General features: G+C 50.7%; 2 protein-coding genes across 2 annotated transcripts; both read right to left on the bottom strand.

Moving 5' to 3' along the window:
* Nucleotides 1–633: 633 nt before the first annotated feature.
* On the bottom strand, nucleotides 634–3,541 carry Ccdc8 (coiled-coil domain containing 8 subunit of 3M complex). The gene is made up of 2 exons (XM_016009776.3): nucleotides 3,395–3,541; nucleotides 634–3,276 (listed from the first exon to the last, which is right to left on the bottom strand). The coding sequence occupies exon 2, from the start codon at nucleotides 2,683–2,685 to the stop codon at nucleotides 808–810; it is 1,878 nt and encodes a 625-aa protein (XP_015865262.1). The 5' UTR covers nucleotides 2,686–3,276; nucleotides 3,395–3,541; the 3' UTR covers nucleotides 634–807.
* Nucleotides 3,542–13,695: 10,154 nt separating this feature from the next.
* On the bottom strand, nucleotides 13,696–17,256 carry Pnma8c (PNMA family member 8C). Its single transcript, XM_042269671.2, is given in 3 exon segments — nucleotides 13,696–14,629; nucleotides 15,791–16,259; nucleotides 16,261–17,256. Coding segments are annotated over 2 exon segments (603 nt in total). The 5' UTR covers nucleotides 16,396–17,256; the 3' UTR covers nucleotides 13,696–14,629; nucleotide 15,791.
* Between the last annotated feature and the right edge of the window lie 5,450 nt (nucleotides 17,257–22,706).

Genomic DNA, 22,706 nt, shown 5'->3' with positions numbered 1-22,706 from the left:
GATACATAGCGAGAAGTTAAAACACCATCCGGGCAAGCAGGCCCCATGGACTTCTTTCTTTACATTCTTTGAGATGCTATATTCAGTATTTAGAAAAATCAACATATTAAAAAATCAAGTGTGTCTACATTTATACCACCCTAAAAACGAATGGCCTCATCAGATTAAAAACAGGATCATGCCGGGCGGTGGTGGCGCATGCCTTTAATCCCAGCACTCGGGAGGCAGAGGCAGGCTGATCTCTGTGAGTTCGAGGCCAGCCTGGTCTCCAAAGCGAGTTCCAGGAAAGGCGCAAAGCTACACAGAGAAACCCTGTCTCAAAAAAAAACAAAAACAAAAACAAAAACAAAACAAAAAAAAAAAGATCATAAAGAGGGTCATGGAAGGCAGGCTTGGTGAGCTCAAGGCCAGCCTGGTCTACATAGTGAGTTCCAGGCAGGACTACACAGAGAGACCCCTCTTAAACAAAACCAAAACAATAAAAGAGGGTCACTAGAGCCAGATGCAGCGGAACACACCTGCAATCCCAGCGCTTGGAATACTAAGGCAGGGGAGTACTGTGAGTTTGAGATTACAGATGGAGTACCAGGCTGGCGGGGCTGCATAGAAAGACTGTCTGAAAAAGCCGGGGGGGGGGGGGGGGGGGGAGAAGAAGGTAGCGAAGGGGGAGAAAAGTGGAGGTAAAGGTGTGGGAGATGCTGTCCGCCTCTGCAGCCTCCATTTTCAAACACGGAGCCTGCAAGGGAGGGAGGCGGCACCCTCTCAGCTCACCCAGGGCGGGCCGGGTGCAGGGACCCGGGGCTGCCCTCACAGCTGTTCCTCTTGCTCTCTGTGTTCCATCTCCGCTCTAGCCTCAGCCCTCAACACCCTGAGGCTCCTAGCCTCACCTGCCCTGGGGACTCTCTTGGGCAGGGTTGGCAACCGGGGAGTGTGCCAGAAAGCCCTCCTGCGCTTGCGGAACCAGGAGAAACGTCCTGGGGTCTGGAACCTCACTGTCTTTACCTGTTTCCGGGCCCTAGACCCCGAGACTGTTCCTAGGGTACCTGAGCCAGCTGAGGCTTCCGCTATAGCCCGAGGCCCAGCCTCCTCCCTCTGGTCATGGAGGACTTCTGCCCTCTGGTCTGCCGGGGCCTCCACCCTCTGATTCTCTGCAGCTCCAGCCCCTTGGTTAGCTGGGCCCTCTGCCCTCTGACTATCTATGGCTTCTACCCTCCGGTCAGGTAGGGCTTCTGTCCTCTGATTAGCTGCAACTTCAAACTCATGATTATCTAGGGCCTCTGCTCTCGGATTAGCTGGAGCCTCTGCCCTCAGATTAGCTGCAGTTTCTGCCCTCGGATTCGCTACAGCCTCTGCTTCATGATTAGCTGCAGCCTCTGCTGCCCTCGGATTAGGTGCAACCTCTGACCTCAGATTAGCTGCAGCCTCCACCCTCGGATTAGCTGCAGCCTCTACCCCCGGGTTAGCTGCAGCCTCTGCCCTCGGGTTAACTGCAGCCTCTGCCCTCGGGTTAACTGCAGCCTCCGCCCTCGGGCTAGCTGCAGCCTCCGCCCTCGGGTTAGCTGCAGCCTCTACCCCCGGGTTAGCTGCAGCCTCCGCCCTCGGGTCAGCTGCAGCCTCTGCCCTCGGGTTAGCTGCAGCCTCCGCCCTCGGGTTAGCTGCAGCCTCCGCCCTCAGGTCAGCTGCAGCCTCTGCCCTCGGGCTAGCTGCAGCCTCTGCCCTCGGGTTAGCTGCAGCCTCTGCCCTCGGGTTAGATGCAGCCTCTGCTCCACGTTCAGCTGGAACCTCTGCCCCCTGGTTCTCGGCGGCCTCTGGGGGCCCCTCAGCTGTCCCCTGAGCTGGGGGTGGCGCCTGCTCCTTCCTGCACCTCCTCAAGGAGACCCACTTGATCTTGGGCTTCCAGCGTCTGGTACCCAGTGTCTGGTCGCTCCCATCTCCTGCGTTTCTGGAGCTGTCTTCCCGGCTGGTGTGGCCGCGTCTCAGTTCTCCAGCCCTTTCAGCCGCGATGGAGGCCTGCTGGGCCTCGCCCACGTCGGAGCCTGATCTGGGCGCCCAGCCCTTCACCCTCTGTTTCAGCTTCCCCCAGGACACCTGGCTGACATACTCTCGCCATCTGTCGGCCTTGGACGGCCGGGGCCCCAGGTTGTCCTCAAACATGGGCACTGGCAGATTGACTCGGCGCCGTGGAGGAGGCGCGCTGGGTTTCTTCTCCCCACGGCGGAGGAAGGCCTCTATCAGCTCCTGATCATCCTCGCTCTCCACGTCGCTGCCCAGGAATTTGCTGCCCAGGTAACTGACCGGCATTTTGCGCACCTTCCTGGTCCTCTGGGAGCCCCTGTTGCCTTTGACTTTGGAGGTCTCAAAGTCGCTCAACTCGCTGTCGCTGGCGTTGCTGCTGTCATAGGTGCCTACGACCAGCCGAGGTGGAGGAGTGACCATCTGTGGGACTCGCCTCACTCGGGGCGCCTTGGCCTTTTTGGGGGGCTGGGGTGGGTGTGGAGTGCTCTTTTCGATGATTCGGGCCACGTCTTCCAGGGTGCGGCCCTCCTCCTGCAGAAACTGGATCAGCCGCTCCCGAAACTCAGCTTCCTTGGTGGCGGGCTTGGAGATGACTCTCCACACGCCCCCAGCCAGCCGGACCTCCCGGGGAATGAGCAGATAGTCAACATCCTCCCCGATCTGCAGCATTCCCACCGTGGAGTCCTCCTCTTTGCGGAACACCTTCCCGATCTTCTTAAAGGTGCCTATGGGCCTTAAGGCCTCCACTAACACGTCCAGATCGACATCTTTGCAGACATCAGGGACACTCCAGAGGATCAGGCAATCGGGGGAGGGCAGGAAACCCCAGGGGAACCAGCCCCCCACGTGGCTTTTCTCGAGAGTCTTTAAGATCTCCAGAGTGGACTCTGGGGTGGGGGGCAAGAAGCCCAAACAAAAACAAAAAACAAAACAAAACAAAACAAAAAACCCTCCAAGCTTCTAGTCTTGGGGAGGAGGCAGGGGAGAGTCCCAGCAACTCTGCTCATGCAGGGTGTCACCTCCCTGAAATTTTCTCCGCAGGTGACAAGTCCAAGTTGGGTTTCCCCCACCCCCTCGGAGTTACAGCGAGCGATTTTCCAGAATGCTTACGTGAACTGAGGCGCCGTCAGTTCCGAGGCTCAAAGCTCTCTCCAAACTGGAAACGCCAGTGTCCCGGCTCCAAGCTGGGGACGCACGGCTCCGATCGCTTCTCCCTTGGCCCCAACACCCCGAGTGCCTCTGAAAGTTTGTAGTAGGACTCTGCAGACAAAGGCGGATCAGCGTGGCCGTTCAATATGGCGAGGCGCTTAAAGGCCTCCGCCCAGCCCCGAGGAGGGTCTCCCGCCCCTAGGCAGGCTGCCACCCGCTCTAGGCTGACCTTGCTCGCAGTCTGCGGCGGAGCTGAGAGCTGCAGGAAGTTTCTGGGCGCCCTCCCCTCCTGGGTGAGGCCCACCTTCTCCTTCTCATCTTACACTCTCAGTCTGGGAAGACTGGCAGCGGAGCTGTCCACTCCTTTTAGGGCAGGCTCCCTCTCCTCCCCACAGAGGTGTGGCCGCCCCCCAGGGCCTCTCTGGGACCAGAGCTTCCCATCTCAGCTGCCAAAACCCACGTCATCATCTTCCCCCCCACACCAAAAGGCAGTGGGTCTCCAACCTGCCATCCTCGACGTGCAAGGCTAAGAGGTGCGTACGCCCGATAGCCGAGATCTTTTGAAGGCCATTGCAATTACCGGGATGGGACCAGAGAGATGGCTCAAAAGTTAAGAGCAGAGGTTGCTCTTACAGAGGACCTGGTTTGAGTCCCAGGACCCACATGAGGGCTCACAACCCTCTGTAACTAACTCCAGGTCCGGGGCATCCAACACCCTCCTCTGATCTCTGTGGGCACTGCACACATGTGGTGCACATACATACATACAGGCAAGACATTCGTGCACATAAAAAAGGGACCCGCAAGATAACTTAGTGGGTAAAAACATTTGTCATGCAAGCCTGACAACCTGAATTCAATCCCTGATACCCGCATAAAACCAATTCTACTGTAGCTCTACACACACACACACACACACACACACACACACATGCTCACACATGCCCACACATAGATTATACATATGCAAATGCATAACACAACGATAAAATTTTATTTTGTTAAAAATAAAAATACATTTTTAAGATCGCAGAGATGCTGTGGTACCCTTAGTTCTTAACTTACTATGTGTCCCACGTGGCCTAGAACTTTCAGTGATCCTCCTGCCTCAGCCTCTGAGTACTGGCCTTATGGGCATGGGCCACCATACCAGGATTAAAGATAATGTTTTCAACAATAAAAGCCAAGTAAAGAAGTGATGTTAGGGGCTACAGAAATGGCCCAGCGGGTAAGAATACTGGCTGTTCTTCCAAAGGACATGGCAGCTCACAACTGTCTGTAACTCCAGTTCCCAGAGACCTGACACCCTCACACAGATGTGCATGCAGGCAAAACACCAATACACATAAAAATTTTAAAAAAAAAATCCTAAAAAAAAAAAGTGACTTTAATACCAATATAAAAACATACATCAGACACGAGGTTCGCGCTTGTGATCCCAGTACTTGGAGGCAGGAGGATCAAGAGGGTAAGGACATTCTCAGCTACAAAGAGAGTTCAAAGCCAGCCTGGGCTACAAGGGACCCAGTCTCAAAAAACAACAATCTCAGGGGCTAGAGAGATGACTCCGAGGTTAAGGGCACTTGGCTGCTCTTGCTAAGGAGCTGGATTTGGTTCCCAGCACTCACATGGTGACTCACAGTCACCCTAAACTGCAGTTGCTGGGAATCAGACACGTCCTAATCTCTACAAGAGCCAAACATGCACAGACAAAGACTAGGACAAAACACTCATGCACAGAAATCTTTAAAAATTAAAGTAAGGCCGGGCGGTGGTGGCGCACGCCTTTAATCCCAGCACTTGGGAGGCAGAGGCAGGCGGATCTCTGTGAGTTCGAGGCCAGCCTGGGCTACCAAGTGAGTTCTAGGAAAGGCACAAAGCTACACAGAGAAACCCTGTCTCGAAAAAAAAACCAAAAAAAAAAAAAAAAAAAAAAAAAAAAAAAAAAATTAAAGTAATATAAACACTCGTGATTGTGTTTAATTCAGGAAGACCTTGGAGGCAGATCATTAGCATTGAGGGAAGCGGGGGGGGGGGGGGGGGGGGGAGGTGCAGGAGAGGCTGTTGCAGGCTGGGGGAGGGGCGGGGTATCGCTTTGTACGGGTCCTGTGGTGCCTGCAGCTTCCCCTGGGTCAGGGACCACTTCTGCTCAGCCCGCTTAGGTGATCGCTCCCTCTTCACGTGACTGCGTTCTAGCCGCTCAGCCTTAGAGACTACCTCGGTAGACTAGCAGTCTCCAAGGCAACCAGGCATGCGGAGGGGCCCTGGCTGAGCTTAGCGGAGACGTTGGGAGCTTCCACAGAGCAGGCCCCTCCTCTGGCCCCTCCTACCTCCCTTAGGCCTCTTCCCCAAAGCAGAGATGCTTTGAAGTGGAACGCCAAAATTGCCCAGGGACATCGGCTTTAATAACGGTGGCACACGATGAGTTCTAAATCTTGAGGCTAAGGATTTAGCTCTGTCAAGGAGCATTTGCCTAGCAAGAACTAGGTAAAGAATCACAAGTCATGGGGCTGGAGATACGGCTTGGGGAGTTGGAGCACGTCCTGCCCTTTGCAGAGAACCACGTTCGGTTCCCAGCACCCACAGGGTGGCTCACAACCATCTGTAACTCCCGGTTCCAGGTGATCCAACGCCTTCTTCTGACCTCCAAGCACACCACACACACACATGGCACACATACATACACACAGGCAAAACACAGACTTAAAGTAAATAAATGTATTTGGGGCGGGGGTGTTATTTTGAGACAGGGTTTCTCTGTGTAGCCCTGGCTGTCCTGGAACTTGTTCTGTAGACCAGGCTGGCCTCGAACTCACTGAGATTCACATGCCTCTGCCTCCTGAGTGCTGGGATTAAAGGCATGCACCACCACCAACTGGCTAATAAGTCTAATTTAAAAACCTTCTTAAACTGGATCTAATAGTTCATCTCTATAATCCAGGCTTCTCTGAAGATTAAAACAGGAAGATCAGAAGTTCAAGGATTAGATTTCTAAGTATAATTCCCAGAAAAAAAATTATATGAGCGCACACACACACACAGAGAGAGAGAGAGAGAGAGAGAGAGAGAGAGAGAGAGAGAGAGTAGAATTTTCCTTTAGGCCACCAGCTCCCAAATAATGACACAGAGACTTCTTATCAATTATGAAGGCTCAGCCTCTAGCTTAGGATTTATTTATTATGTCCCCGGTCTGCCCGCAGGACTCTCCTTGCAGGGGCGGCCCCGAGTGCAGATTCCGAGCTGCTGAGAAAGTTTCTCCCGCTCTTTGATGGAGTATTGGTTGAAAGGAGTGCCGCTGAAACCGTGACCAAAGGTGGCATTATGCTTCTGGAAAAGTCTCAAGGAAAAGTATTGCACGCGACAGTAGTGGCTGTGGGATCCGGCCGCGCCAAAGGCAAGAGTGGAGCGATTCAGCCAGTCAGTGTGAAAGTCGGAGACAAAGTTCTTCTCCCAGAATACGGAGGCACCAAATTGTTCTAGACGACAAGGATTGTTTCTTATTTAGAGATGGTGACATTCTTGGAAAGTATGTGGACTGAAATCACTGTTGAAATGGTATCACGTGAAGCTGCCCATTCCGCTGGCGGTCTGAGCTATCGATCATGTAAACAATTTCCATGCCTCCTTTTATAATAGGCTGATGATGCTCAAACTAATGATAGCCACTGTCTCTGGAGTTTAGTTTCACTGTACTGTTATCAACATTTCCAAATAAAATAATGTAAATGGAAAAAAAAAAGATTTATTTATTATGTATACAGTGTTCTGCCCGCATGTTGCCTGCAGGCCAGAAGAGGGCGCCAGACCTCATCACAGATGGTTGTGAGCCACCATGTGGTTGCTGGAAATTGAACTCGGGACCTCTGGAAGAGCAGTCAATGCTCTTACCCTCTGAGCCATCTCTCTGGCCCCTAACTAGCTCTTACAACTTGAATTAACCCATATTTTCACTAATCTGCATTCTGTCGCGTGTCTTTTACCTCTGTCACTCTCTCTGTGTCTGACTCGTTACACATCTGGCTGACTTCTCTGCCTCTCTTCTTCCCAGTCCTCTCTGTGCTTGGAAAACCCACCTATACCTCCTTGCCTAGCTATTGGCCATTTAGCTCTTTATTAAACCAATCAGAAGGCACCTTGACAAAGACATATCTTCACAATGTACAAAAACATTTTTCCACAACACATTATATATATATATATATATATATATATATATATATGCAGTTGTTCTACCACTTAGCCACATCCCAGCCTCTCTCACTGGGGGATTCTAGGCAGGGGCTCTACCACTGAGTATTTTACACAGTATAAAGTTGTAGTTATATTATGGTTCCACCTCAGGCTGGGTGGTTTAAAACACACCCATCAGAAATGACCAGGTGCTGGCAATTTTTATAAGAATATCAAATCTGTGGGATTTTAATTTCTAAGTGGTATAGCCCCTGCCTAGAATTCCCCAGTGAGGAGCTGGGGGTGTGGCTCAGGGGTAGAACCCCTGCCTAGAATCCCCCAGTGAGGGGATGGGGTGTGGCCCAGTGTAGAACCCCTGCCTAGAATCCCCCAGTGAGGAGCTGGGGGTGTGGCTCAGTGGTAGAACCCCTGCCTAGAATCCCCCAGTGAGGACTGGGGGTGTGGCCCAGTGTAGAACCCCTGCCTAGAATCCCCCAGTGAGGGGCTGGAGGTGTGGTTCAGTGGTAAGCCCCTGCCTAGAATCCCCCAGTGAGGGGCTGGGGTGTGGCTCAGTGGTAGAGCCCCTACCTAGAATCTCCCAGTGAGGGGCTGGGGTGTGGCTCAGTGGTGGAGCCCCTGCCTAGAATCCCCCAGTGAGGGGCTGGGGGTGTGGCTCAGTGATGGAGTGCTGGTGTATATGTGACAAGGCCCTGGGTTGGGTTCAGTCCCCAATAATAATGACTGAATTTAATAACATTGAAAGCTGGTGTCTGCACAAGAGCATGCCAGAGCTTTATGAGCCTGTGGTGTGGGGTTTGCAGATGAAGGAACCTGAAGAAGTGAGTCATTCTCCCTTCAATCTGAGGGCCACTGAGCTGGAGAAGAAGCTTAGCAGGGGAGGTTCTGACTGTCCCTTCCTCTGTCTGCCTCAAGGCAGGACATAAATCCTCTGCCAGCAGGAGACGCTGAGCTGCGCTGGGAGAGAGCTGGGAGGAGTCAGCCAACCATCCCCTCCTCTTCCGTATTCTCATTCCATTGTTCCCCCATGGGGTCCCGGCCTGTCTTGTCTTGCTCTGATTGTTCTGGGGCCCAGGGTGTAGATGGCGGCAGAGCTGTTGCCTGGCATGCGCGAGACCCTGGGCTCCATCCACGAGCGAAAACAAAGACCTGAGGGTTCTTTGTTTCCCAAGTCCACAAAGTATCTTGCTTTGCTCACTGCCCTCAGGATTCCCTTTCTCACGAGGATCCCCAGACAGGTAACTTGAAGAAGAAGAAGGAGGAGGAGGAGGAGGAGGAGGAGGAGGAGGAGGAGGAGGAGGAGGAGGAGGAGAAGAAGAAGAAGAAGAAGAAGAAGAAGAAGAAGAAGAAGAAGAAGAAGAAGAAGAAGAAGAAGAAGAAGAAGAAGAAAATGCTCATTTCTTGATTCTTTCTTGTTAGTTTGGTTTTATAATGATCACAATCACAGAGCCAGACAGAGTCCTCGAAAGAATCAAGGGTGTGGTTCACTGGGATTCCAGCTCTTTGAAGGCAGAGAGGATCGATCCCAGGATATAGAGACCTTGTCTCAGAAAAAATAAAATCATAATCAGGGCAGGCGAGGCAGCTCAGCAGGTACAGGCATTTACCACTAAGCCCGAGTTCAACCCCCAGGACCCACACACCACGGACGGACAGAACCAACTCTCTGTTGTCCTCTGACCCGCCCATACACACACAAATAAATACAATTTTTTTAAAACAAATAAAAAGAACAAAGTGGGGAAAGGTGGTTTCTCTTTTTCTCTTCAGGGACCTATTTTAGGGGTTAGGGGGGTCATTTGTTTTTTGTAGCCCTAGGTGTCCTGGAACTCCTTATGTCGCTAGACCACGCTGGCAGTGGACTCAGAGAGATCCTCCGGCCTTTGCCACCCCAGTGCTGGGATGAAAAGAATGTACCACCATGCCTAACTAGACCTGTCACTGTTTTATGGGGGTTTTTGTTTTGTTTTGTTTTTGTTTTTGTTTTTGTTTGTTTGTGTGTGTGTGTGTGTGTTGTTTTATTCATTTTCTTTTAAATTTCTGAACAAAATTTATTTTACATGTATGAATGTTCTGCCTGCATGCATACACGTGCACCGCTTGTCTGCCTGGTACCCAGAGGGGGTAGAAGGTGGCGGTGGGTCTCCTAGACACACAGTGACCGATGCAATAAGTGGTGCTGGGACCCGAACACAGGTCCTCCGAGAGAGCAGCAGTGCTCCTAACAGCCGGGCCGTCTCCCCAGCCCCTCATTTCACTTTTGAGACAGTGAACTCAATATACAGTTGAGAATGACCCTGATGTTCTGGTCCTCCCGCCTCTCATCTCAAGCACTGGAATGGCAGGTATGCGCCTCCAAATCCCATTTTTTCCATCGCCGAGGGTGGTACCCCGGGCTTCCTGCATGCCAGCTAGGTTAAGCAAGCATTCTGTAACAGAGCTACACAAACAGCCCAGGTTTTTCAGTTTTTATGACAGGGTTTCAGGTAGCCAAAGCTGGCCTTAAACTCACCCCTCAGTCTTCTCCTCCCACAAGTGGGATCACAGCCCATCCGTCTCTCCAACACTTATTTTCAGTCTAAACAAATTGTTCCACCTTTCACCTGAGCGTTGGGAAACAGCCTGGGGGCCCGGGAAACCAGCCAGGTAGAAGAAAACTTTGTGTTCCGTGTTCTCTCAGCCAGTGGTCTCAGATAGCATCTCTTTAAAAAATATCAGGCAAAACTCATCAAAGGAGTTTTGGGAATTTGAAAAATAATCTGTGTGTGTGTGTGTGTGTGTGTGAGAGAGAGAGAGAGAGAGAGAGAGAGAGAGAGAGAGAGAGAGGTGCACACATGTATGAGGAGGTCAGAGAACAGCTTGTGAGAATCTGCTCCCTCCTTCTACCATATGGGTGTGGGGATCCCGCTCACATCATCAGACTTGGCCAAAAGTCTTTATCTGCTTAACCATTTCATTGGCCCACTCTTTTTTTTTTTTAATAATTTTATTTATTTTTATTTTATGTGCATTGGCATTTTGCCTGCATGTACATCTGTGTGAGGGTATCAGACTTTGGAGTTATAGTTGTGAGCTGCCATGTGGGTGCTGGGAATTGAACCCAAGTCCTCTGGAAGAGCAGTCAGTGATCTTAACCGCTGAACCATCTCTCCAGCCACGAATTTCCAGTCTTTCAGGCTCATCCTCCTCAGTGCTGGGATTATGGGTACCCCTGAGACAAAACCTGAAGAAGGGTGGACCCGCCTCTTAAACGGGGCTGTGGGGAGGGTTGTTGTAATTCACGTGGGGATTTCTACCTGACATCTGGAGCGTGGACGCAGCTAAGTATCAAATCGTCCCTGTCACACAGCAGCCTACAGTCAACATCAGGAAACGTCACCTGGTCCCAGCAACCTCCCAAAGGAAATGGCCTCTGGATCCTGGATTCGTGGGCAGTGTTTAATAACGGTCCGTGTCGATTGTCACGGATACGGTGGCCGTATGAAAAACACCAGGGAACACATGCACATCTCAGGCTGCAAAATGAGAGGGAAAAAATGTCACATTCTCCCTTATTATGGGCCATTGTGCCTTGATGTTAAACAGCATTCGTCAGACAGATGGGCTGGAGGCTGTGCCGCATCTACGTGAGACCAGGCTAATGCAATCATTAACAGAGAAAGACTCACGGTGTTCTGAGAGCGGGAACACCAGGACCAGGACCAAGAAGTTAAATGTGGAGCCAAGAACCTCTTTTTGTTTGTTTGTTTGTTTTTGTTTCATTTTGTTTTCCAAGACAGGGTTTCTCTGTGTAGCCCTAGCTGTCCTGGAACTCACTCTGTAGACCAGGCTGGCCTTGAACTCAGAGATCCACCTGCCTCTGCCTCCTGAGTACTGGGATTAAAGACATGCACCACTACCGTCCAGCAAGAACCTCTTCTTTATCTAAAATTGTAGTGTGTGTGTGTGTGTGTGTGTGTGTGTGTGTGTTGGGGTGTGTGTGTGTTGGGGTGTGTGTGTGTTGGTGTGTGTGTGAGAGAGTGTGTCTGTGTGTGTTTGGGGGGTGTTTGTTGGTGTGTGTGTGTTGGGGTGTGTTATGTTGGTATGTGTGTGTGTGTGTGTGTGTTGGTGTGTGTTGGTGTGTGTGTGCGCGCTCACATTGGGATGGGTGCACATGCCGTCCGTGACTCTCATGTCGAGCCCTTCCACCACATGGGACCCGGGGATCAAACTCTGGCGGTCAGGCTCTGCAGCAGGCCCCTTTACAGGCTTCATCATCTCAACAGCCTAGAGAGCCACAGGCTTCTTGACCGCGAAGTTCAAAAGCGCTGGTGGAGAAGGCAGGGAAAGCTCTGACCCGCCAAGCATTGTACTAAAGAAAAGGATGCTGAGGCTGGTTCCACATAGAGCCAGCTTGGGAAACAGATAGAAACCAGTGTTTGGGACTTTAGGTTACGTCCATCAACAGAATTGGAAAGCTCCCTTTGGTGTCTTGACACTTGCTGAGAACACATGAACAGAGACAGGCGTTTCCGATGGCGTGGCTTCCCAGATGGGAACGGAGACAGCCTTTGGCTCCGGCGGTAAGTAGTAACTTCCAAGAAATCAAAGAGGGGGATGGAAAAGCCACAGGGAGACCTGTGCATACCTGGGCGTGGTGGCGCACACCTTTGATCCACGCGCTCGAGGGGTATTTGCAGGTGGATCTCTATTAGTTTGAGGCCAGCCTGGTCTACATAATGAGTTCCAGACCAGTCGGGGCTACATAGTTTTGTTTCAAAACAAAATGAAAAATGAGAAAGATATATCTGGTGCCCATTGAAGTATGACACCAAGGGAAAGATGGGGGAAGGACTCCTACCTATAATGCCAGCACTTGGGAGACTGAGGCCAGAGAACTGAGTGAGTTTGATGCTAACAATTTGATGTTTTGTCCCAAAACAAACAAGATACGGGAGTCTCCGTGTTATAAGATAGTAGAGAGGGGGCTGGAGAGATGGCTCAGAAGATAAGAGCACTGATTGCTCTTCCAGAGGTCCTGAGTTCAATTCCCAGCAACCACATGGTGGCTCACAACCATCTGTAATGAGATCTGGTGCCCTCTTCTGGTCTGCAGTCATACATGCTGTATACACAATAAATAAATAAATAAATAAATAAATAAATAAATAAATAAATAAATAAATAAATAAATCTTTACAAAAAAAAAAGATCGTAGAGAAGTCAGCACATAGGCATAGGTAGTAGTGAAATCCTGTAATTCCAACCCTAGGGGGACCAGGGCAGGAAGATCATGAGCTAAACAAAGGCCAGCCTGGGGTGCGCAGTAAGTTTCAGATCAGCATAGGCTACAGAGCAAGACTGTCTCAAAACATTAAAATTTTTTTTAAAGATTTATTTATTATGCATACAGTGTTTTGCCGGTTTGTATGCCTGCACACCAGAAGAGGGCACCAGATCTCATTATAGATGGGTTGTGAGCCACCATATGGGTGCTGGGAATTGAATTCAGAACCTTTGGAAGAACAGCCAGTGCTCTTAATCAACTGAGCCATCTCTTCAGCCCCAAAACATTTAGTTTTTGTGTGTTCATAAATTACATTTTTTAAAAAGGGGGAAGTTAATTTATTTAATGTGCATTGGTGTTTTTGCCTGCGTGTATACAAGAGGGTGTCAGGTCTTGGAGTTACAAACACTTGTGATCTGTCATGTGGGTGCTGGGAATTGAACCCAGGTCCTCATCATTGAGGAGCCATCTGTCCAGCCCCCATAAATCACATTTTTGAAATGTAATTTTCCTGGAGCCCTAGTAGATCCCTGAAGTAGTAGACGTTTGTAGGTGTCCCAAAAAGAGACATTCCCTCCACCCATCCACATCTGAATTTCACCATTTGTTTTCTGAGGGGGGTCCCTGCAGGTGTCATACAGGGAAGCGAACTGCTCCAAGAGATGAGAATGAAAACCGGGTGCAAATTGACTTCAATCTGGATGAGATTTCAGGGAGTCTATTAACAGGCGGCGGTTTATTCACAATGTATTTAAGCTCAGTGTAATTTAGGGAAAAGTTCCCTGGTGTAATACAATCCCCATTGCACAAGGAAGCGTAATTACATTGAAACTCAGCTCAGGGTACATGCCATTTCTTCCAAAATGGGTTCTGGTGCCGGGCGGTGGTGGCGCACGCCTTTAATCCCAGCACTCGGGAGGCAGAGGCAGGCGGATCTCTGTGAGTTCGAGGCCAGCCTGGGCTACCAAGAGAGCTCCAGGAAAGGCGCAAAGCTACACAGAGAAACCCTGTCTCAAAAAAAAAAAAAAATAAAAAATAAAAATAATAAAAATAAAAAAACCAAAATGGGTTCTGGAGATAGGCTACTTGTACATAAGGGTCTAGCCTGGTCTCAGTCATACAGAGAAAGAGCATAGAGATCATTGGGCCATTAGCGTCCTCTGGTTCTGGTTGTGGAGCTGGGGAGCCTCTGGCTGTAAGGGTCATTTCGATGACCAGCCCCCTCTGTCCTAGACGTAGGGGCCTGATATGGCCTGGCCCGACAGATAACACAGCTCATCAGGCTGCTAGTCACCTCCAAGTCTCAGCTTTCTGCATGGAAGAACAGGTTTTTCACCTTTCCCGTTGCGAAGACAGTCCTGTGTGCTTAACATTCCAGGATTCTCTGGATCTGTGGGCCCAAGGACCTGTGTGCTGTGCTCCCAACATTTATCTCTTCTCCACCCTCACATGATACTCCGTTTATAGACCTGAGGACTCAATTATTACTTATTGAGACAAAATCCCATGTAGCCCAGACTGGCCTCAAACTTGCTATACAGCGGAGACCAACCTCGAACTCTTGATCTTCCTGCTCCACCTAACAAGTGAGGTTCCATGAGCCATCATGGTTGGCTTAGTCTCTCTCAATGGAAAATCTGGGCTTTTTTTTTTTTTTTTAGAAAAGAATCTCCCTTCCCTTCAAGACATGATTCCTGGATTTTATTTTGGGGAGACATACATGCTTTTCACAGTCGCAGCTTTTCAGGGATATACACAGAACAGCAACGTCCTCAGTGAAGCCAGTGGGGAGCCCACATGTCAACCATGGTTTATGAACTGTCTTCAACACCAAGTTGCTGGAGAAGGCAGAAGAATAGTAACCCTTGTTCCCAGCCAGGATCTCCACGACAGGTTCTTCCGGGGTCAGCTCCGGTTTTGGCAAGTCTAGCAAAACACTTCCAAAAGCTTGCCATTGTGGATCTTCTCTTCAGGCAGTGGTTAGCAGGCCACCTGTCCCCACTGTGGTCTCTATGGCAACAGTCACATGCACAGTTGTGGATTTGGTTCCCTCTGCGGGGCTGGTCCTGCTGGCCTCCAAGTTGCTAAAAGTCTTTTACAAGTCTCTGGACCCTTCTCGATCAGAAGTTGCTCTCCCTCACTCCAGCAATACCCCCCCCACACACACACACACTTTCATATTCTCAAATGGTACCCACAATTCCTCAAACACAGAATTGGAGCCATGAGGGCAAGGCTAAAAATCATCGACTGTGTGTCCTGTACCTGGCACATTGTAGATGTTCAGGAAAAATTTGTTGGTTGAATGATTAAAGTTGTCCTACACTCAACCATATATGACCCCTCAACTTTATCTAGATTTACTTAAATGAAAACTTCACTCACTTAGATGTATCCAAGTAACACCGTTATTACTCACAAGTGTCACAGACAGGGATTTTTCATCCCTCTTTATTCCAAGATCCAAGTACCATTCTGGGATACAGTAGGTATGGAGTAGACATCTGTAGAGTGAACAAAAAAGGAGGGGGAGGGGGAGGGGGAGGGGGAGGAGGAGGAGAAGGAGGAGAGGGAGGGGGAGGGGGAGGAGGAGGAGAGGGAGGGAGAGGAGGAGGAGGAGGAGGAGGAGGAGGAGGAGGAGGAGGAGGAGGAGGAGGAGGAGGAGGAGAAGAAGAAGAAGAAGAAGAAGAAGAAGAAGAAGAAGAAGAAGAAGAAGAAGAAGAAGAAGAAGAAGAAGAAAATATGGCCCACACTCAACCGAACGTTAGCCACACCCACTCCTCAGCGGCAGTCCACAAGTTCACTTAGATGAGAGTACCAGGCTCACACTGTACTCATAGCTCATTAACAGAGAGTTTGCCTAGAATCAGCTAGCGAGGGGGCTGGGTGAATGGTTTACTGATAGAGCACTTGGATAGCATGCTCAAAGCCCTAGCACAATTCTCATCATTGACCAAAATAAATAAGCTTTCTTCACGAAGTCAAATGCCACGCGGAACACTCCGGTGATACTCATTCTGACTCAGAAGTCATCCACTCGCTGGTCCATCACCTCCTATCCACACTCACTCTCAAGTGCCAGATTGCTATGTGCTCTCCCAGTCATCCCGTGCCCACTCAGATGACTCCCACCCTCCTCCGCAAAGCCCGCCGCCCCCCATACACACTCACCTCACAGCTTCTCAGAAGCCTGCTGTCGGCGCCGACTTTTCTTGTTTTTCTTCTCGCCCTTCTTGCCCTCTTCAGCCTTGCTCTCTTTCTCTGGGTCCTCAAGAGGGGGCATCCCATCCCCCTTGGCGGTGGCCCCCTGGTCTGCATTCTCCCCCTGCGGAGACAGGCAGCACTTCCTGGAAGGCAGCTCTATTGTGGTGGGACACAGCTCCCGCCTGAGGACGCAGGCCACATCCTCCACCGTCCTGCCCTCTCCCCGCAGGAACAAATTGAGCTTGCTGAGGAATTCGATGTCCTGCCATTTGGACATGTAGACCACTCTCCACGTACCTCCCTTACCCTTGATCTCCCTGGGAACCACGTCGTAATTGAGGTCCTCTGCCAACCTAATGATAGCTGCCTCGGATCTATCTTCCTCCAGAAATGCCTTCCTAGCCACTTCGAACTTGCCTAGTGGTTTCAGGGGGGCCCCGTATGATATCTTCAAATTCCTGGTGGCTACAGTCCTCTGGGATCCCCAGGATCATCAGGGACTTGTAACTGTCCACCTCCAAGGCCTTGCATCCGTGTTCTAACAATACAATGTCCTGGACTCCAAATACCATCTTGCCCAACTCCTTGAAGCAGCTGTGTGCGCGCTGGTGCGTGGTGGAGTTGCCTCGAGGACCCACGGAAGGATCCAGGGTGCCGAGAGCTCTTTCTGAGGATGATGTGAAAACGAGGCCTCACGGGTGAGGCTACTAATAGACCCAACTGGTCTAACTCAGTCAAGGGGAACCCAGCCTTCTTCAGCCTGCCCCCTCTGAGCTCACTCGTGGAAGTTCCTAGCGGCTCACGTTGGCCACGGAATTGGAGCTGAGTGGCCGTGGCTCCCAGGTCCTGGGCAAGGCCCCTCCCAGGAGAGTTTGATGATGCAGACTCTGCTGCAAGGCCTTAACACTCTCTGTGGACCGGAGACCGCTGGTCTCCCTGCTGCTGCTGCCACCCTAATAGAATGTCGTGGGTGGCAACTTGGCAAGTTGGAGTAGGTCACCTCTCCCTGCTGGCCCAGAGGTCGCCCGCCCTCACGTGCCCCGTGACAGAGTTCAAGACCAGGATGTGATGATGGTGGCGGCTGCACTTGCTCCGGCAATGACGTCATAGCTCCCTGATGCGCGGTGGCTCTGCGGTCTCCATGGCAACCGCTAGAACGTCTCCCCTGCCATTGGCGGGTTCGCTGCATTGAAATCAGAAATACAGGCAAAGAGGGGTCATTACAGGAAGCGAAGGGTCAGCTCCTCACTTCCTTTCTCTGGCAGGGCGTGGGCAGGGGTACAAGGACAGATACAAAGTAAGCCCGCAACAACGTCGTTTGGGTTCAGAAAGTCAGGGCACAGTTAAAGACTAATGGCAGAGCTGGTAAGGACATAGAAGCCAGCTTGACGTGTACCCACAGGCCAATTAGAGAATTTGAGCATCGCTTTTTTCTTTTTCTTTTTTCCCTTTTTCTGTCATTCTCTCTGTTTCTCTGTCTCTCTATCTTTGTCGGTCTCTCCCCCGACCCCGCCCCCACCCCAGTATGATCTCATATCTCCAAGGTTGGTCTTTAATTTGTTATATAACCAAAATTTTGGACTTCTGACCCTCCTGCCTCCACTTCTCAAGAGCCGGGGCTGCTACATGCACGCACCACCGTGCCTGGTTTATTCAGCTCTGGGGATGGAACCCTCGGGCTCTTAGTGGCCACGCAAGCATTCTGCCGAGATACACCCCAGCCCAAGCATTAATGTTAAAAGCAGCAGATTGTAACAGACTGATACTCCCTGAATAAAATGAGAACAGTTGGGTGCACATAAATATACACGCGTGGAAAGTTATTTTCAAGTTATTTATGTTTGTGTGTATGTCTGTGTACCACATGTGTGCCTGGTGCCATGGATGTCAGCAGAGGACATCTGATCCCCTGGAACCGGAAATACAGTTGAGAGCCGCCCCTCAAGAAAACTTATGATGGAACTCAGATCCTCTAGAAAAACAGGACGTGGGCTTGGAGAGACGGCTCCAGAGTTAAAAGCACTGGCTGCTCTTGCAGAGGAGCTAAATTCGGTTGCCAGCACCCACATGGTAGCTCACAACCACCTGTAGGCAAGGGTGCACCTTTTTATTCCTAGCACTCAGGAGGAAGAGGAAGGTTGATCTCTGTGAGTTCGAAGCCATCCTGGTTTACATGAGCCTGATCTACATAAGTGAGTCCCAGTCCAGCCAAGGCTACACAGTGGGACTGGCATAAAGTAAATATGAAAAACCTAACTACCTGTAACTCCAGGTTCAGAGATGTAGTGCACTCCCTGGTCTCTTTAGGCACCCACACAGGAACACGTGCGTACGTGTACACACACACATACACACTTAGAAATAAATCTTAAAACATTTTAAACAGGGGGCTGGAGAGATGGCTCAGAGGTTAAGAGTACCGGCTGCTCTTCCAGAGGTCCTGAGTTCAATTCCCAGCAACCACATGGTGACTCACAACCATCTGTAATGAGATCTGGTGCCCTCTTCTGGCATGCATGTAGGCAGAACACTGTATATGTAATAAATAAATTTATAAAAAAGAAAGAAAGAAAAAAAGGAAAAAAACTTAAACATAATTGTACTGTGTATAAATTGATTGTTTATGCAATGGGACTCGAATGTGAATCTAGTCCTGTGAGCACACTTCCTTTCTCAGATTCCAAAGACATGGGGTTGGGGACAGGGCTCAGCACTAGAGCATTTGCTTAGGACCTTCCAGGCCCTGACAGCCACCACAGCACTGCAAAGGTCACACCAAGAGAGAGGGGGAAGGGACTGGAGTGAGCTCAGCAGTTCAGAACACCTGTTCTTGCAGAAGACCCGGGTTCAGTTCCCAGCACCCACATGGCAGCTCACAACCATCTGTAATTCACATAAATTAAGTAAAAATAAAAGCACATGTACTTACAAAAGAAGAGGGTTGGGGGAGAGAATTCACCTTCAATTCGATATAAGCTTTATTTGTGTGTGTGTATGCCACATGTGTGCAGGTCCTCTAGGAGGCCAGAAGGGGGCGTCAGATCCCCTGAAGCTGGAGGTACAGGTGGTTGTGAGCTGCATGACTTGGCTACTGGGAACTGAACTTGGGTCCTCAGCAGGAGCAGGAATCATCCTTAGCCCATATGCCATCTCTCCAGCCCCATTTCGCTGCATTTCTATGACTAGCATTCTGCATTGTAACCCAGAGATACACTATCCTTCAAAAGTGAAGTAAATGCTGACCCATAATATTTGCTATTGGGTTTATGAGTCCTTGGCACCCACCGGCATGTCCCTGGTTTTATTGGGCACATTCCAAATTGAGAAGCCAGCAACAGAAGGGTTCATTTATTTCACAGACTGATGTTTACTGAGAAGTTACCTTTCGCCAGGCTGTGGGTGACGTGCTGAGCATGCATGAGTGTCCAGATGGGACAAACTATGCATTTAGGAGCCCTGTCTCGTGGTTATGGCAGGCCTGCTCTGTCTGTTTACAGTGTGGGGGGGAGATGAGAGTGTTTGTCGGGGAGAGACGAGGCCCTGGTGTGGAGTGACTAAAATACACTGGTTGGGCTCAGTGAGCCTGGAACACATTTTGCCATCATTTAGGGGGTGGTGCTGGCTTCACTGTAGCTACTCTGGGGGAGTTAACACTTTGGACGTTATTCTTATTCTTTCTAGTAGCCGATGAGTCCACTGTCTTTCCAGGCATACAATCCTTTCACGTCTAGGCATCACAGACACTTCTCCTTCTTGCCAATACTTATGCTGTTCTTTCTCAGGTCTAACTATGAGCCATGCTTCTTGAATCTTTTACCCTTAGGTCCAAGGTTGTGGATCTCAGTCCATCTTGAAAAGACACAGCCTACTGTAGCCACACCATGATTATAGCCAAAGGTGCTGTGTTGGTCCAGTCTATGTTGCTATAACAAAATATCTGAGGCTGGATGCTTACAGAGGAAAGAGGTTTTGCTGTTGTTGTTTGATACCGAGCCTTACTGTGTAGCCCAGGTTAGCCTGGAACTTGTGATCTGATTGACTTAGCTTACAGAATGCAGGAATTACAGGCACATACTATCACACTTGGCAGGAAAGGGTGTGTGTGTGTGGGGGGAGCTTGGGGAATGGCTCAGTGGTGGAGCCCCTGCCTAGAATCCCCCAGTGAGGGGCTGGGGGTGTGGCTCAGTGGTGGAGCCCCTGCCTAGAATCCCCCAGTGAGGGGCTGGGGGTGTGGCTCAGTGGTAGAGTCCCTGCCTAGAATCCCCCAGTGAGGGGCTGGGGGTGTGGCTCAGTGGAAGACCCTGGGTTCTGTTCTCAGAAGCACAAAAAGAAAAGAAGTGAGAAGGCAGCTGGAGAGATGGCTAAGCCACCCACATCAGATGGCTCACAACCGTCTATAACTCCAGCTCCAGGAGATCTGATGCCTTCTTCTGGCTTCCAAGGGAGCATGCATGTGCATGTGTGTGCACATACACACTTAAAGAATACAATTACTAAGGAAGGAAGGAGGGAAGGAGGAAAGGAATGAAGGAGCAAAGACAAAACCTTGTAGAATCATTGGTGCAGTGGTGGCACACATCTTTAATCCCAGCACTCGGGAGGCAGAGGCAGGCGGATCTCTGTGAGTTCAAGGCCAACCTGATCTACAGAGTTAGTTCCAGGACAGCCAGGGCTACACAGAAAAACCTCGTCTATAAGTCACTGGCACATTGTGGGAGGTGCTTTATATTGTGGAGGGAGAGGGTATGGGGAGAGGAATGGAAATGGCCCAGGCCCACAAGATTGGGGCTCCCATGGGGCCAGAGAGATGGCTCAGAGGTTAAGAGCACTGGCTGTTCTTCCAGAGGCCCTGAGTTCAATTCCCAGCAACCACACAGTGGCCTACAACCATCTATAATGAGATCTGGTTCCCTCTTCTTATCTGCAGGCATACATGCAGGCAGAACACCATATATATAATAAATAAATAAATCTTTAATAAAAGATTATCCTATCACATAAAGGTGGAAGAATCAAGAAAGATGGCTGCTATTGTTTTTTATGCTTTTGAGGGCCTGGCACCCAGCTCCCAAATAAGTTACACATGGAGGCTTATTCTTACTTATGAATGCCCAGCCTTAGCTTGGCTTATTTCTTGCCAGCTTTTCCTAACTTAAATTATCCCATCTACCTTTTGCCTCTGCGTTTTTACCATTCTCTTCTGTAAATCTTACTCTTCCTCTGTGGCTGGCTGTGTAGCTGGGTAGCTGGCCCCTGGAGTCCTCCTCCTTCTCTGGCTCCTTCCTCTTCCTCCTTTCCTCCCAGATTTCTCCTATTTATTCTTTTGGCCTGCCAGCCTGGCCTATTTCTCTCTCCTGCCTTGCTATTGGCTGTTCAGTTCTTTATTAGCACATCAGGTGTTTGGGTTTTATGTTGTTGTTGTTGTTTTGAGTTTTTTGGTTTTTGCGAGACAGGTTTCTCTGTGTAGCTTTGCGCCTTTTCTGGAACTCACTCTACAGACCAGGCTGGCCTCGAACTCACAGAGATCCGCCTGGCTCTGTCTCCCGAGTGCTGGGATTAAAGGCGTGTGCCACCGCTGACCGGCCGCTAGTCCCATTTTGAGAATGAGCGAACAAGCACAGAGAGGGAGATGGCTTCGGCTAAGACCACACAGCTGGCAAGGTCAAGACGACCCTCTGACGGCAGAGTTGCGGGCCCTCCACTTTGCCGGCTTCTCCCTCCACTTCTCTGAATTCCTTTCTGGATGAGAGCGAAGCTTCCAGATCAGCCCTTGAGGGTTGGGGCAGGCAGAGGCGCACATAGGTTTGGAGAGAAAAGAGGCTCAGAAACCGGAAGCTGGGTAGGAGGGACAGTCTCTGAGGTCTGAGGAGGCTCCCAGGACTCCCAGATTCTGGCGGGCTTCTTGGCATGGGGCCGAGAATGGCCTCTGTCAGGGAGGGAACCGGCCTGGCCCTTCCCCAGCCGCCGCTGCAGCAAGCCCAGGCTCCTGCTGCGGGGTGGCCCACGTGGCCTTCCCAGCAGGCACCCGGGGACCGGCCCTCAAATGCAGGCTGGGTGCAGGGAGAGCAGCGCCTGGAAGGGGTTTTCAGGCTGGGATGGGAAGGAAACGAGTTCCTCACAAGGAACTGCGCTCAGAGTTTCCCCACGCCCGGGAGGGGGGGTTTAAGCAGGGGCAGAATTAAGCCCTTTCCACGGCCCCTGGGCCTCAGAAGCTGCTGGGAGCCAGGCTTCAGAGCAGGCAGGACCGTCGAGGTAAGGGGGTCTCTGCAGGCTGGGTGAAGCTCCGGGGTTTGGCAAGGGGAGATGATTCTGGGTTTTGTTTTTTATCCCCAACAATGTTATCACAAACATCCCTGGGAAGGCTTAATTAAGGCAAGAGGGTTGGCTAAGGGGACCAGGAGTTGAAGGCCAGCCTGGGGTACTAATGAGAGAGAGAGAGGGAGCGGGGAGGGAGAGGACAGAGGAGACACTGCAATGTGGCCTAACTGGGGGAGTGGTTGCCTAGCACCCAGGGAGCCCTGGGTTCCTTCCTCCTCTTCCTCCTCCTCCTCCTCCTCGCATTAATTTGTAATGGTGCACACCTGTAATCCCAGTTGCAGGAGGCGGAGGCAGGAGCATCAAAGGGTTCAAGGCCATCTACAGAGTCTGTAGGGAGTTTGAGGCCAGACTCAGCTAGAGACTGTATCAAAATGGAGAGGAAGAGGGAGAGTGGGAAGGAAAGAGGGAGGGCAGGGGAAGGAAGGAAGAGAAGGGGGCGGGGCGGGGCGGGGGGGGGGGCGGGGGAGAAGAGAAAGGAAAAAAGAAGAGAAAGGAGAAAAGGATCTGTGGTGGTTTGAATGCGAATGGTCCCCATAGTTTCATATACTTGAATATATGGAACTGT

This window comes from Peromyscus maniculatus, chromosome 1, assembly GCF_049852395.1.
Source record: "Peromyscus maniculatus bairdii isolate BWxNUB_F1_BW_parent chromosome 1, HU_Pman_BW_mat_3.1, whole genome shotgun sequence".
NCBI classification, from domain to species: Eukaryota; Metazoa; Chordata; class Mammalia; order Rodentia; family Cricetidae; genus Peromyscus; species Peromyscus maniculatus.
This window is presented reverse-complemented; position numbering and strand designations above follow the sequence as displayed.

Coding starts and splice junctions, on each gene's coding strand:
- Ccdc8 (XM_016009776.3), bottom strand. CDS start 2,685: ATGCTGCAGATCGGGGAGGATGTTGACTATCTGCTCATTCCCCGGGAG.